Source organism: Prionailurus viverrinus, chromosome C2 (genome assembly GCF_022837055.1).
Source record: "Prionailurus viverrinus isolate Anna chromosome C2, UM_Priviv_1.0, whole genome shotgun sequence".
Lineage (NCBI taxonomy): Eukaryota > Metazoa > Chordata > Mammalia > Carnivora > Felidae > Prionailurus > Prionailurus viverrinus.
In genome coordinates, this window is record NC_062569.1 from 111,103,256 (window position 1) to 111,119,135 (window position 15,880).

At 35.8% G+C, this 15,880-nt stretch overlaps 1 protein-coding gene across 23 annotated transcripts in view; it reads left to right on the forward strand.

Moving 5' to 3' along the window:
* ABI3BP (ABI family member 3 binding protein) overlaps positions 1–15,880 on the forward strand; it is a 265,227-nt gene that overhangs the window by 111,381 nt on the left and 137,966 nt on the right. For all 23 annotated transcript variants that reach the window (XM_047874847.1, XM_047874857.1, XM_047874848.1 and 20 more), the window contains exons 7-10: positions 7,814–7,862; positions 8,885–8,956; positions 9,732–9,824; positions 15,065–15,142. In XM_047874847.1, the coding sequence (XP_047730803.1) occupies positions 7,814–7,862; positions 8,885–8,956; positions 9,732–9,824; positions 15,065–15,142 (292 nt within the window). The remainder of the gene's footprint in view (positions 1–7,813; positions 7,863–8,884; positions 8,957–9,731; positions 9,825–15,064; positions 15,143–15,880) is intronic.

Consider the following 15,880-nt stretch of genomic DNA (forward strand, 5'->3'; position numbering starts at 1 on the left):
CTAGAAAGGTTGGGCCATTTTACCATCTTGCTATCAATATATCAGAGTTATCTTGCTAATATGCCTTGATTATCAACATGTATTTCCATCACTAAATTTTCACATAATGTAATAGTTTAAAATGTTTTATAATTTTTTTCCCTGATTTCTAATAGCACTGCTTTCTTCACTTGTTTATCAGCCATTTGTATTTTCCATTTAATGACTTTTAGTTTTAGTCTTTAATTCAATGGGGGGGTCTCATGGTTTTTATTGAATAGATTTTAAAGATTTTATAGATTAAAGAACGTTGACTCTTGGTTATATCATCTAGGAACATTATTCTCACATTTGTTATCAATTTTGTTTATGGAAATTTTTGAAATAGCCTACTTTTAAAATTTGTTTAATCAAATTATTTGTCTTTTCCATTGTCATATTTACAGTTATGTTTTATAAAGCCCTTCTTTATCCAGAGAGCAAATATTTCCCTCTTTTGTTTTTAGTTTGATAAGTGGTTTGATTTTTGTGGTAATTAAATTCTAAACTATATGAGTTGTATTTCACTATATTGCAGGTGGTAAAGTCATATATTGATTAGGTTATATATATTTTTTCCAAACAATCATTTGGCCCAGTACTAAGTATTGAGTTGTACCATTCCTTATTAAGGTCCCTCTCTGGCTTTGTCTCAAATCCAACCACAGGGAATAGAGTTGCTCTTTGATTCTCTTCTGGAACAATCCCCACTCTTGTTGTGAATGGTTACCTAGGAGGCATATCTTATCTCCCACCCTCTTGGCTGTCATGCTTTGTCTTACATGTGACCCAATGATGTCATTTCTTTCATTCCTTTTCTTCAATCATATCCCAATAGTGTTTTGTGCAAAATATTTCATCTAGTGAGAGTTACTCAGCAAAATTGGGAAAGATGATTGATGTTTACTCCCAAGGAATTTAATTTCTTTTTCATATCATAAATAGCCATGATGAGAAGGTCGAGGAAGAAACTTCCTGCATCTGTGACACAAAGCCAGATATTTTATCACTTCAAGCTGTGAGGCGGAGTACTCCCAACTGCAGCCAGCTGTGATGAGTTGTGGTTTGAAACTCTTGGTTATTTCCAAAGGAAAACCCAAATTAATTAAAAAGATATTTTAAGGCTTCTCTGTGAGGCTTTCTCCATTGTCACTTTCTGCACAGCCATCTGTCCTCTTGGGTAGCTCTGGAACACAGGAAAGTTGAAAAGGAACCACTTGGGATAGCCTTAGACCATCTTACATGACCACTTAGAATTGATTCTGAAAATAGATTTGATATTTTAGAGGCATATTTTAATCCAAATAGTCAATATCAATCCAAATGTTCAGATATCTCTGAGACTGCTTTTAGAAGGCAATATTTCAAGAACTATGAAATTAATTCCAAATGTTTTACTTTTAGACTTTTAAGCAAAAGATGCATTGAAAAATGCTTTCATTCACCTATATGTGTTTACCCCTAAAACTTGTATGCAGCAAACACTTAACCTCTTCTAAACAGAGATTTGGAAAGGAAAAGACAATTTGAACTATAGGATATCCATTTTTAAAAGATAAATAATATTTACGGTAAAAATTTGAATGTTAAAAAGAGCCCCATCTTAAGCATCTGGTGCATTATATTTGTAATTCATGTATCTCCACACATGTTCTGTTGGCAAGCCCCAGCACACTTGTACCAGGTACAGGTGCCAGAGGTTTCTTCTGATGGTTGGTGCCTTTATTCTACTTTCACCCCTGCCTATACCTCCAGAAAAATCAGACAAAAGGTGAATTTTAAAGATTGTGATTTATTCTATACAAGTTGTATTACTTGAGATTCAAGATACTGTGAAAGAAATACACATTTATCATAATTATGCTGTTGGGTCCATGTCGAGAATTTAGAACACACTTTTTTTTTAAGTTTATTTTCTTTTCAAAGAGCGTGTGTATGTGCAGGCTTGAGAACTAGTTTGGGGGAGAAGCAGAGAGAGAAGCAGAGAAAGGGAAGAGGGAATCCCAAGCAGGCTCTAAGTTAGTGTGGAGTCCCACAGGGGACTTGAACTCATGAACTGTGAGATCATGACCTGAGCCAAAATCAAGAGTTGTTTGCTTAGTGGACCAAGCCTCCCAGGGGCTTGTAGAACCCTCTGTTGACAGAGGTGAAACCTAATATTTATTAATAGGTTTTATTTTATTATGCAGGATCCAATCAAGAACATGGCTAAAAGGACCTAATTTTAACACATTAGGTCTATATTTAAAAAAAACTAAGTTATCTTACTAGTTCACTAAACAGTTTTTGAAGCATTTAACAGATTTTATTTTATTTTAAGCATTTATTTTTGAGAGAGAGGGTATGCACATGTGGGGAGGGGGGGCAGGCAGAGAGAAAGGGAGAAGAAGGATCTGAAGCAGGCTCCAAGCTGACAGCAAGAGAACCTGATGGGGGCTGGAACTCAGGAACCCCGTGATATCATGGCCTGAGCCTAAGTCAGCCGTTTAACTGAGCCACCCAGGTGCCCCTTAATAGAGATTTTAAAATAGAAGTTTAATTATTTAATCAAAATCGCTTTAGAATAAGTGTTCCCCTAGTATATGACATCTTTTACCCTTCTGTTTTTTTCCATCAGAGATCCACCCATCTTTAAAACCATGTCTATTATTGGCAAAAAGAGAAGTTGTGACAATTTTTAGAGTGTAACCATTATCAGATAAGTAAAGTGAACAGGGAGAAATACCATGTGGTCACCACTCACACCTTAAGATTGTATACAATGAATATATCAGGTATCTGTAGCAATTGGTGTCTTAAGCAGAAATTGGAAAAATTTCTATCTAGACCAATGATACTATCAAAGGTGTATATGTGATTCCTCCCTAAATGACCAGAAATATGAAGACTTTTGCAAGTAGGACATCAGATTAAATCAATGTGTTTCCTAACTTTCATTAGAACATCCTAAAAATGAATTAAAACCACAGTGTAACAGGTCCAAGTTCTTTTCATGTGGTTTGGCTTAAACCACTGAAGCTTGACTTTGAGCAACCATTAGCCACTCCCCAAATGGGCAACTTGTCTTTATCTCAGGAGCTAAAACTAGTTAAATCTACAATGAATATTCTGATACCACGAAAACACCAAATAGCCAAACTTGAAAAGAAGAGGCTGGAAAGAACAACATTATCACTACATGTACTAAAGCTAATTTTCAAAATAATACCAGGAGGAAGTTAGTATAATGCAGAGTGAGTAAGAAGTCCCTTATCCTATATGGTTACTGCTGTGGTTATTTCCAGCTATGCATAGGCTTTCCCTAACCAGAACTTAAAATCAGGCTGAATTGGTCATCAGGTCATTGCTGTTGACCACATCAGCATTCTCTCCCCATAGAGTTTCCCCACCTGATACTTGGCCATCAGGTCCCCAGAAAAATGGTAGAAATGAATTCCCTTAACTAGTCCCCCAGCTCAGAATATATATAGTACAACCTAGGTTCTTTAGGAACAGGGTATCCTGAAAGTCAGGAAAAAGGAAATACCACATTTCTTATAGGGCAGGAGGGAAATATGCTTACATCCAGGCATACAGTAAACACAGAAAAGAGTTTCTAATGAAGGGAGGACAAGATCTGCGGTGATAGAGGCTTGTGGCAGGAATGGGAGTCCACAAAAGGTCCACAGAAAAGAGAGCCGGCAAGGACATGGCCTGAGAGCAAAACTGGGACGGCAATAAAGGAACTGGTACCTTTTTCAAAAACACTGTACACAGAACAGTTTGATTAAAATTGGGTTGTAATTGGTTAAACACTGTTAACTTGGAAATTATCACAATATTTCATTTTTCAATGAATCCTGGTAACAGACTTTCCTACACTTTCATAAAAAGATACAGGGAAAGGACTCACAGTGTCAACCTCTTAGTGGGAATTTTAGAGCCTTCAGCATAGACATTTTAATGTTTATTTTTGAGAGAGAGGGAGGGAGAAAGAGAGAAAGAAAGAGAAAATGTGAGCAGGGGAGGGGCGGAGAGAGAGAGGGGGACAGAGAATCCAAATTGGGCTCTGTGCTGAGAGCAGACAGCCCAGTGTGGGGCTCAAAATCACAAACTGAGATCATGACCTGAGCTAAAGTCAGATGCTTAACTGATGGAGCCACCCAGGTGCCCCTTCAGCATAGACATTTTAGACAGAAGTATTTTTATGATGCCCCTACAAACCCCACTTATAGAGAGGCAGCTACTTGCTCATGAGTCCAGTCTTGGTACATCTTCGGATTGCAGATTAGGCAAGAGAGTAATTATAGGTCTAGAAAGAACTGGGTCCTGCAGCTAAATTATTTCCTTGTTTTTTGGCAGCACATATTGTACATATAGTCATGTCATCATAACGGAACATTGGTAGATACTCAAGAGCTCAAAGAGAAACTTTGTTCCATTCACGTGAAGAGTGGAATATTTTCCATTTGTTCTTGTCAAAAATTGTTCAAAACAAATCATCACAGCAAAGGAACTAAAAACTGAAATAATGAAATTTGAAAGCAGTCAACACAGCAACATGTAGGTGTTTTTGCTGCATTGTGATGTGTCTGAAAAACTTCGCATTCTGCAAAATGTGCTGTAAGTGGCAGGATTCATAGGACAAATAAAAAATAGGGCTTTCAAAAAGCCTTTGGAACTGTAGCAACAGCTCTAACAAAAATGATCCTTAGTACCTGGAAGGATAATGTGGCCCCTCCAGCAAGTCGTTCTCATGTGGCTGGAGGTTGGCACACCTGGTATTTAAAGTTCTCAAGTGAGGGGTGCCCCAGTCGGTTAAGCGTTCAACTCTTGGTTTCAGCTTGAGTTATGATCTCACAGTTCATGGGTTCAAGCCCCACATTGAGCTCTGTACTGACAGCATGGAGCCTGCTTGAGATTCTCTCTCTCCTTTCTCTCTCGGCCTCTCCCCACTTGGGCTGTTTACCTCTCTCTCAAATAAATAAACTTTAAAAAATTAAAGTAAAGTTCTCAAATGATAAAGGCCATGTGCTCGTGTCCCTTTCACTAGAGCAGGACAGGTGGACACGCGAGGCAGAGCCTGTATCTCTCAGGGAAAGGATCCTGTGTGCGAGTGCTCCTAATTAATTTTCTTATGATAAAGCTGAAAGAGATCCTGCTGCCAGTGTGATACCAAAGCTGAGAATTTTTTTTCTTCTCCTGCTGAAGGTGATACTTCTATTTCTACTATTCCCTTCCCCTTGTCTGGGGAAAAATGTATATAAATTATACTTAAATCATTCCTCTATTTACCAATAGCACATGAGTTCTGTAGTACAGACCCGGATGTAGTAATTGAACAGACTGTTGATCAAAATAACTTTTCTTAATTAAAATGTAATTCATGCTTGTAAAGAACTGAGAAAGAGAAGTATAAAAGATGAAATGAATCCATTTATAAGAAATAGCCACTGTTTTAAAAAAAAACTATGATCTTTCTTTCTGATCTGTCTGTACATACTCATTATAAAATGAGGTTATAATGTGGTTATAATTGTAATGTTTATATTTATTTATATTATGCATATTTTCTACTTTGTTAAGCAGATGTCAAAAATTTGAATCATAGTTTATTTAATAAGACTTCTGCTTTTGGATGATGTAGTTGTTTCACATAGTGGTAATAATTTATGTGTAAAGGTATTGATCTTTAATTCCTTAGATCAACATTAGATTAGGCTAGATTGTGATGAAGGAAATTACTGTGTGTGTTAGTCCACAAGGGCTGCTATAACAAAATACCATAGACTGAGTGGCTTAAAAAACAAACATTTAATTGCCATAGTTCTGGAGCCTGGGAAGTTCAAGTTCGAGGTGCTGGCAGATTTGGTGTCTCCTGAGAGCTTGCTTCCTGGATCACAGACAGCCAGTTTATCACTATGTCCTCACTGGGTAGAAGGGTGGAGGGACCTCTCTGGAGTCTCTTTTATAAGAGCACTAATCCCACTCACGAGGGCTGGATCCCTCATGACTTAATCATTTCTCAAAGGTCTCTCTACCATCACGCTTGGGAGTTAAGTTTTAACATATCAGTTTTGGGGGAACATAAGCATTCAGTCTATAGCACTGGGTCCATAGGTATAAATACTACTTTTTAGAAATCTGGCAATAGTAAACTACTTTTTGTGGTTTTTAAACATAAGGACCTTAATACAAGAAGAAAAATAGCAAACAGTAAGTTTGGTATTGTGGCCCCCCCTTTTTTTTAATTAACTAACTTATTTTTAATGTATATCCAAGTTATTTACCATGTAGTGCAATAATGATTTCAGGAGTAGATTCCTTAATGCCCCTTACCCATTTAGCCCATTCCCCTTCCAACAACCCCTCTGGCAACCCTCTGTTCTCTTTATTTAAGAGTCTCTTATGTTTTATCCCCCTCCCTGTTTTTATATTATTTTTGTTTCTCTTCCCTTATGTTCATCTGCTTTGTATCTTATATTCCTCATATTAGTGAAGTTATATGAGATTTGTCTTTCTCTGACTAATTTCACTTAGCATAATACCCTCCAGTTCCATCTTCATAGTTGCAAATGGCAAGATTTCATTCTTTCTGATTGTGTGGCCCCTCATTATTATGGGCATATCATTCACTGAAATGTTAGCACATCAATGAGTCTCTGTTGTTCACAAGTGTAAACACCTATGTGGTAAGTATCTCATTCAGCACATTCTGGATTCTTAGCAGATCTGGTACATGGAGTCTCTATGTTATGTATACAGGTTAAATCAAGCATTAAAAAATCAACATCATGCTCACTCATGATTACTCCTTTAACTTAGTCTAATTCTTCCCTATATATTTGCTTTCCTTATTTTGTTTCTATGTCTATCCATTAGCTGTCTTATCCTTGGCTCACAATTATGTCCAGTGATTACTCCACTTTAAGGGTAACACTAAACCTGTCTCTAGTTCAAGGTAACTCCATGGCATCAGGACTTGCTGTAGGACATCTGAGGCTATTTGGGAGAGGGGAGAATGCATTGGGACCTGCCTTTCTAGTTTGAGGTCCTTGTGCATAAATGTGTGCAGGATGGTGAAGAGTACAAGATTTGGAAGTAGAAATTTCTGGATCTGAATGCCATCTCTGCTTTCTTGGGCAAGGAGATGTGTGGTGGTTGGATTGCCCATAGTAGCAGCAGTTGGGTACACTCAAACAATGGATTCTGAGCAGTTTTAAAAGATAATATGTAGCTTAGCATCTGTTTGAGGGGAAATGTAAGGGCAGAATCTGGCTGGGTCACATCTCAAATGAAGTGATAGGTGAACTAGTAGACAACCCACATGGTTCAGTTCCTTTCCATTGCAGTTTCAAGGTAAAGTAACATAATGGGAGCTCTGAAGAAATTGCTTCTCTCAAGTCTTTGGACATTTATGGGGAAAACCAAGTAAGCCTAATAAAATAAAGATAGATAGGGGTTCCTGGGTGGCCCAGTCAGGCATCCTCCTCTTGATTTCGGCTCAGGTCATAGTCTCACAGTTGGTGAGTTCAAGCCCCACTTGGGGCCCTGTGCTGACAGTGCAGAGCCTGCTTGGGATTCTGTTTCTGTTCTCTCTCTGCCCTTCCTCTGTTTGTGTGTGAGAGTTCTATCTCTGTCTGTCTCTCCCTTTCTCTCTCAAAATAAATAAAAATTAAAAAAAAAAATAGAGGTAGACATATGTACTAAGATTTCTAGCAACCGTAGACAAGACAGGCTACTTCCAGGTCTTTGCTTTATTTATTTATTTTTTAATTTAACACTAATTAAAAAGCCAAATCTCTTCTCTTTTCAGCCAGCATATGTCCCAAGGAAGCTAATCCCAATAACAGTCATCAAACAAGGTAATTTGTATGAGTCTGCTCTGGATATGTGTTTAGAACTATTTCTGTAAATTTTAATTCCAATATAGTTAACAGTTTAGAACTAGTTTTAATATACTTTTTGCACTGAGATAACTAAGCATAGCACATTAAAATATTTTTTCTATTTTAAAGCAAAAGTGTGAAAAAATCAGTATGGTCTAGCAAATTAGAACTTAATAATTTTGGCTCTCATACCAATAGGTCAAGTCTTGGCAAGTCTCACTGGTTGGACAACTAGGGACAAAGCAACCATAACAAGTATTAACTTAAAAAAAATTAAGTATTAACTTAAAAAAAACAGTTGAATATGTGTGGCTTTGTTCAGGGTTAAATTAGCATACATGAAGAAAATCATTAATAGGATATTTGGATTAGTGAAACAAAAACTATGATTTAGTGCTCCCTTTAGGAAAGTAAAGGCATCCAGTTTTTGACAATTATAGTGTCTTATTCCATTTCACTATCCAATTGTTTTTGTTTTGACTTTCAGTTTTTCAAATTATTAAAATGACTCCAATATTTCCAGAAAGTTTCTTGGTAGAAGAGATCAGACATTTACAATAATTAATCATTTTAAGAAAACACATGTCTTAAGTGTAATCTCAGTGTCAGTATTAAGTGTCAGTATTGGAATAATCTAGATTCTTTGAGAACATACATTTTCACTTTTTAAAATTTACTGTATTAATTGCCTGTTTTGTGCTATTTTTTTTAACTTGGGTAGGTTGCAGGGGAGTAGGGATAAGGAAATCTCATCTCATTAGAATGGAACACTTGATGATAGAGTAACAGCCTTTCATTACCTAAAGGCGTAGGTGTTAAGGTGAGATGTGCCTTCCAGTCCTTTCGTTGGCTGTGTACCAGTACAAAGAGTTACTTTTTACTAATTTAAAAGTTATATCGAGGCTTACCCCATGCAGATTGCTTCACATCACAGTACTGCTATTTACTGCTTACTATTTTTTTTCCCATCACACTGTTAACTTTTTTCATTTCAACAGTGATTCAGAATGTTACTCACAGGGCTTCAACTAAATCCCCTGATAAGACTCCCTTTGGAGGAACAATATTAGGTGAGTATATCTTGGTATCTATACCTGCATTAAGTCAGGCTATTTTTGATAATAGGACCATTATGGAATTTTACACTGTTAGACCTGTTAGCAGGTCTATTAAATTGAAATTGGTTCATTTTCTTTGAATATTTAGCATCCTTCTTTGTGTGCATTCTAGGCTAGGAGCCAAGAGCTGCTACCTCTATTACAGTATGTTAGAGAAGCATTTCTAGCCCATGCCTGGTGGGAATGGTGGCACCCATCCTACCTGCCTCATAGTGTTGTTGCAGTTGGGAGGGAGTCCTTGTTGCATTGAGCTGCTTTTTAAAAAGTATTATTAATAATAGGGAGCCTGGGTGGCTCAGTCAATTAAGCGTCTCACTCTTGATTTCAGCTCGGGTCATATCTCAGTTTGTGAAATGGAGTCCCACATCTGACACTGCTCTGACAGTGCAGCACCTGCTTGGGATTCTCTCTCTTCCTCTCTCTCAAAATAAATAAATTAAACTTAAAAAATTATTATTAATAATGGTGTTCTTTTTCACTACACATCTTAAACAATCATTTTATGATTTTTGAGTCTGTGGATTAAAAGCCAGGATTTTGTAGTTTAGTTCTGAATATTTAAAAAAAAAACTATTTAAAAGGTACTGTCATATTTTTTTCTGACATTTTAGGTTTGGTTTAAAAGTGATTAAGCCATATAATTGCTAAATTTTGTAGTTTTTGTTAAATGATGAGCTTTACTTTATGTCATGATGCATTTTCTTCCTCTTACTTTATTTCCTTGCAGTCCACCTTATTATTCCAGGTCTCAATGAAACCACTGTAAAGCTTCCTACATCCATAATGCTTGAGATTTCAGATGCAATCAAGACACAGTTAGGTAAGCAGCAGTGTTGTATATGTGAACTTTGCAGTGACTGACTACTAGTACTGATAATCCTAGGATATCCAAGGAATACAGCAAATGAGCTATGTGGGCATCTTAAAGTAAAAAGTAAGGAAAAGGCATGTGCACCATTGATGGGAATGTTAAATGGTGCAGCTGCTGTGGAACATAGTATGACCATTTCTCAAAAAGTTAAGCATAGAATTACCACATGATCCAGCAATTCCACTTCTGGGTATATAACCAAAAGAATTAGAAAAAAGGTTATCAAAGAGGTATTTGGACATCTACGTTCATACCAGCATGATTCACAATAGCTAAAACATGGAAGCAACCCATGTGTCCATCAACAAATGAATGGATATGCACGGTGATGTTTATGGCACCATTATCTACAATAGCCAAGTTATGGAAACAGTCCAAGTGTCCATCGACTGATGAATGGATAAAGAAGGTGTAATGATACAGAGTTTCACTGTTTAAGATGGGAAAAGTTCTGGAGATGGATGGTGGTGATGGTTGCACACATTATGAATGTATTTGATATTACTGAAGTATACACTTAAAGTGGTTGATATACTGCATCTTATGTATATTTTACCACGAGAAAAAAATTTGGAAAAAATATAGTAAGGGACAGAGAGATTAGAGTGTTGCAAGTATTTATGCAAATCACTTTTGTAGGTAAATAGTTATTATAAATTATATGAAATGTATTTATATTTAAAGTGAACATTTATCAAATTATCCAAAATACATTTATTTAGGTAAAATTTTCAAATAGAGTGATTGTTAAAAAATTATTGTACTATACTGTCAAGGGGCCATGAGATGTTTTCAGTGAGAACTGCTGTAGAGGTCAGGTATGTTATAATTATTATTTACTTGAGATTGACACTGCCTCCTACTTCTATAAATAACTTGATATAATTTCAGTGTTTTAAAAACATAAAAAATAACACTTTGGAGGGGGAAAAACAGCAAAACCCTTTAAAAGGAGCCCAGGAAATAATTGTGGTGTTCAGTGGAGTAAATTAGTTGCTGCATTTTAGAATCAAATTAGTCAGGATTGTCTCTATAGCACAGTATCTCAAATGTGATGGAGCATCAGAAGTCCCGAAGGGCTTGTGAACACAGACTGCTGGACCCACCGTCAGAGTTACTGTTTCAGTAGCTAGGGGGTAGGACCTGAGAGTTTGCCTTTCTAACTAGCACCCAGGAGATACTCAAGCCACTTGTCCAAGAACCACACTTTGAGAACCATCCCTCTACGGTCTCCAGAGAATGATTTGGGCTATTGGTAAATATGGAAGGAGAGGGCATGATGTAGTAGAAATTGAACAAAACTAAAAAAGGTGAATATTTTCTCTGAATTATGCACTAGCAAAGAACTTTAGCACTTATTATATAGGTAAGTTACACAGGTCCTGCCCACGACAGGACCTCAGACTAAATTTCTCCTGACCTTTGCTTGTTTGATGCTAGGCAATCAGATTGGAACAGTTTTAAAAAGTGAACTCTTAAATTCTCCTGTTAATTTGAGAATTGACTGAAAGAAGGAAAAACAAAGCCTTAAGTAAGTAGTAGAGCACTTAACTGTTAGACTGAACAGTCCCACAAATTTTAGAAAAGTTTTCAGAATTTACATATCACCATTTTATTAAGATGTGAAAATATTTTCCAATCTTTGAGATTTTGTGCATCCTTATATTTTTATTATGACATATTCATACCTTTTGGTCCTAGAGTGAGTTACCTCCAAGAATGTAGACAAGTGACTTTAGACAAAATTTCCTTAATTTGTTCCTCAGACTCGATCACTTCTCTTTTAGCTGTCAAACTCTGTGACTAAACTCTGCATCATCTAAATGCCATGTTAAGAGCCAGGAACCTTCCAAATTGAATTTCCACAGTGAACCTATATTTGGAATCCAGTGTTCAATACTCTTAAACTTACCTGTTCTCGGCCCAGAGCCTATATGCCTTGTCCTGGTCCTGTTTGGGAGTCTTGTTGGGGAGGAGTTAAAAAAGGAACTGGCCAATCTCTTACTGATGTGGTTCCTAATCCATCCAACAAAACCACAAAAAACAGAATTTGTGAAGGAGGCTGAAAATGAGCAGTTTTTTCCCAGAACACTGCTGTCCATTTTGAAGTGGATGATGTTTTTTGTTCCTTAGTCTTGTGTGATCTTTCCTAAATTTTTTGGTTTTTGTGAAGTTCTACATGCTGCCTTAATACCAATTCAGTCTTTTTGTTTTATTTAGAGAATTACACAGTGGATATGTTTTGTTTTGTTTCTGCTTTTATTTTTCTGATATGATCCACTAAATCTTCAGGATTAAGTGTGATTTAAATAAAGAAAAATTGTATGCAAACAGTAAATATAATTTTTGACTTTTCTGGCAAAACACCAGCTTAAATTTAATACATGACAAATTTCTTGTGCATTGAAAAGTTTGGCAGCTAGTATATTTGAAAATGTCCAGTAAATCCATCAAATGTACCGTCTTAAAAGAATACATTTAAAAATTACATTTTAAGGTTACTGTATTTAATGAGAAGAGATATTGCTTAAATAGTGCTTTATACTACCAAGGGATAAATAAAGTTTCCTGAAGTTATTTAACACTGCAGTTCAGAAATGTACTATTTTCTTGAGGGGGTAAATCCTAAAAATAATATCCTCATTCCAACAGGGCCCATCATGGGACATCAAGAAATTAATAGCTTTTGTTCTAAGAACACATGGTGTGAGTAATGAACGAAATAAACAAGAAAGCTAGTATTACACACACCCCTCCCAGGGGCATATAAACGGTTTGCCAAAGCCAAGACTTAGCCTGCCAAAAATAAAAGGAAACAACTGTGTTGAAAAAAGGTAGAGAAGAATCAGAGAGGAAAGGGAATTTCCTGGATTTCAGGCCATGTTCTGGTGGCATTTTACTGTGTTCTTGCCAAGACTATGGTTGTACATAATGTAGGTGAATGCCCATGGCTTGATAAGAGACATAAAGACTCTTTCATTCAAAAATCTCTATCTACCAATTTCTCTGATGTCTGAAATGGCATTTTTAGAAACATTCTATGCCTTTATAAGGTATTAGCGATGTGCGAAGAATACAAATGTCTCTTGGGAGGGTAGTTTACCTTTTTTTTTTCCCCCCACTAACAGCCTAATTTTAGGTTAATGTGATTGGCAGCTGAGGGCATGTTTTTAATACAGGGAGCTAAAGCAAGGTAATCCAGAGCATTGTTTGAAATAAGATCTATAGGTTAAAATAAATAGACAAATAGTCCTAGCCAGCCAAGGAAACCACCATAGGCTATTATCCAGGAAGGAGAGAATTCGCAAAGGTGTCTTGAAGGAGAAGAGGACACTGAAAAGAAAAAAAAAAGAAACATTAAAAAAACCCTTTATCTCACATAAAAAAACAAAAACAAAACAAACAAACAAACAAAAACCTTACATGGTAAACCTTGAAAGTAACAGGTTTCATAAAAAACAGAGTTCATAAAAATCTGGAATCTGAATGTTTTTTCCTGTGCTAACAATCACAGTGGTTCTAAACAAAAGCTGTCACAGCAACAGAAGAAAATGCTAAGTTCAGAAATTTTAAAAATGGAGTTTATTATAAATTTCTACTGGATCTGCTTTTTAAATTATTTCATAGAGTCCCTCTCTTTATGCCCTGCTAAATTAACTTGAACAATGGTATTTAACATTTCTTTTGTACAGAAATGCTGTGCAACTTTATGTGTACATGAATCCAAAACACACACTTGATTGTTAGATGTGGCAAATATGGAAGCACTTGTGACCTCTATTTCTAGCACTTTAAATCATTCCTGAAAATAATCAGCTGTCTGTAAAAATTTGTTGTAGACCTCCATAATACAGATTGAAACTGATTTATTTCTATTATTGTGAAAGGGATGACTTTACAATTGTCTTGAAGTCCTTCAGAATAAATAATTTGTAGCCCATGTTAACTGTTAAGAAAATGGTCTTTACAACAGTGATGTGAACTACAGAAGGAAGTTTTTAAAACTTTGATACTCAAAGAACTTTGAGAGAATCATTTAGATCAGTAGTTCTCAGCAGAGGGCACCTTTGTCCCCAAGGAGATAAATGGCAATATCTGGAGACGTTTTTGTTTTTCACAATTGTGGAAATGCTAATGAAATCCGGTGGGTAAAGACCAGAGATGCTGCCAAACATTCTATACCACACAGTAACCACCCCCCGCCCCACTCCCACCACCGTGAACCAACAAAAAATTATCCAGCCCAAAATGTCACTAAAGCCAAAGTTGAGAATCCCAAGAAGTTCTGTATAGTCTTAGGACTCTAAAAAAATTGAAAAAAAAAAAAAAAAAGAAAAAAATTCCATCTGATTATAATCATTCCAAGGTTACATGATTAGGGTATCTCAAGGATGAATTAATTAATTCATGCCACTAGACTTTCAAAATACTACAAATAAGTCATTGATTCAGGGTGCTACATAGCTGAGTCAAGTTAATCCTAAATGTATTTTTAAAATAAATATCTTAATCATTGGGAATCCCTGGTATAAGAATGTATTTTCTTTAAAAAAGAATACTTAAATTTTAGAAGAAAGTTTCCATAGTTTTCTGAAGAGGTTAAAAACATGGGGGAACAATTATTTTTTTCTTGATGCTAGCTCCCACAGAGACCAAAAGATCAGTGTTAATATGTGGCTCAAATAAGTAGCTGTTATTTTTTGCCACAAACATTATTAAATATCTTAGTTTCCTATGTGTTTTATTTATTTTTCTCAAATTTTGGTGTCATAACCTATTGTTTTATTACTATGTATAATAGAAGAAAATTTCTATGTATTCTTTTTTTTAAAATTAGGAGTACTTGCATATAAAATTCTAGGGAGTATTTGCAATACAACCTATGCTTTCCAGAAACTCCTATTTATGAATCAGTATGACTTGAGAATTATCTCAAGTATTGGATTGTTATTTTTTCTTCATTCCAATGCCAATTTAAATCTTAAAGAATTACCTAGAGTTGAGGAGATGGAATTCTGAAGAATCCCTGGTTGAAATGCCCAATAACTTTGTTGACTGCCTGGGGGGAAGAATTAAGAGCAAAATAGATTTCTTGAAATAATAGGTTACTTGATTATGTTTTCATGAATTATATTTGGACACTGTGTTATGAGGAAGTGAGGTGAATTGTTTGTTCTCTGACTTTTTAGCTAAGAATGAAACGTTGGCATTACCTGCTGAATCTAAAACACCAGAAGTAGAAAAAATCCCAGCACGGCCCGTAACAGGTAATGCGGTCCCTATGTTGTTAATTTTGAAAGAATAAATATTTTTTGAAATGGTAAATGATTGACAAGTTTACACCTTTTTTCAGTGAGGGGCCATTAGGAAATCTTCACCATAAGCACAAACAAAGAGATTGTAGGTCCTTAATTTAACATTTGGAAAACTGATGCAGAAGGAACTATTGAATCTTATGACCCATATGTAATATGGAAGATATATTTTTCACTCGCAATTAAAATTGTCACCTTAACATTCTAAAATATTTTTATACTAAAATGTAATACTGTGGTTTTGGTGCTTTCCTTTTATATGAAGACATGAGTTCATTTTTCATTTCTTCACTTTTGCAAGTGGTCAGTTTAGCAAAATGCCATCATCCCTCCAAAATCTGTAGCTTGATATCTATGAAGGCAGCCTGGAATCACTTAATCTATAGAAGATTATGAAAGATTAACAATCCAAATATAAAGAAAATATATAATAGTTCAGTAAAAATCCTTTCAAGAATAAATGTGGATACATTTTCCCCATAGTTGATCAGCCGTTACTAACAAACATTCAAGCATTTCTTCTCTACTGAACTGCCCAAGTCCAGGCCACTGGGGACATGTTATTCTCTGAACCACAGAGTTTTTGCCAGAGCAATACCACTTTATCCAAGTCCCAGTGAAACAAACATTTGCCCAGAATTTCCCCAAATCCACACTTAGCAAAATATCTCCAATTTAAAGTGAATTTTT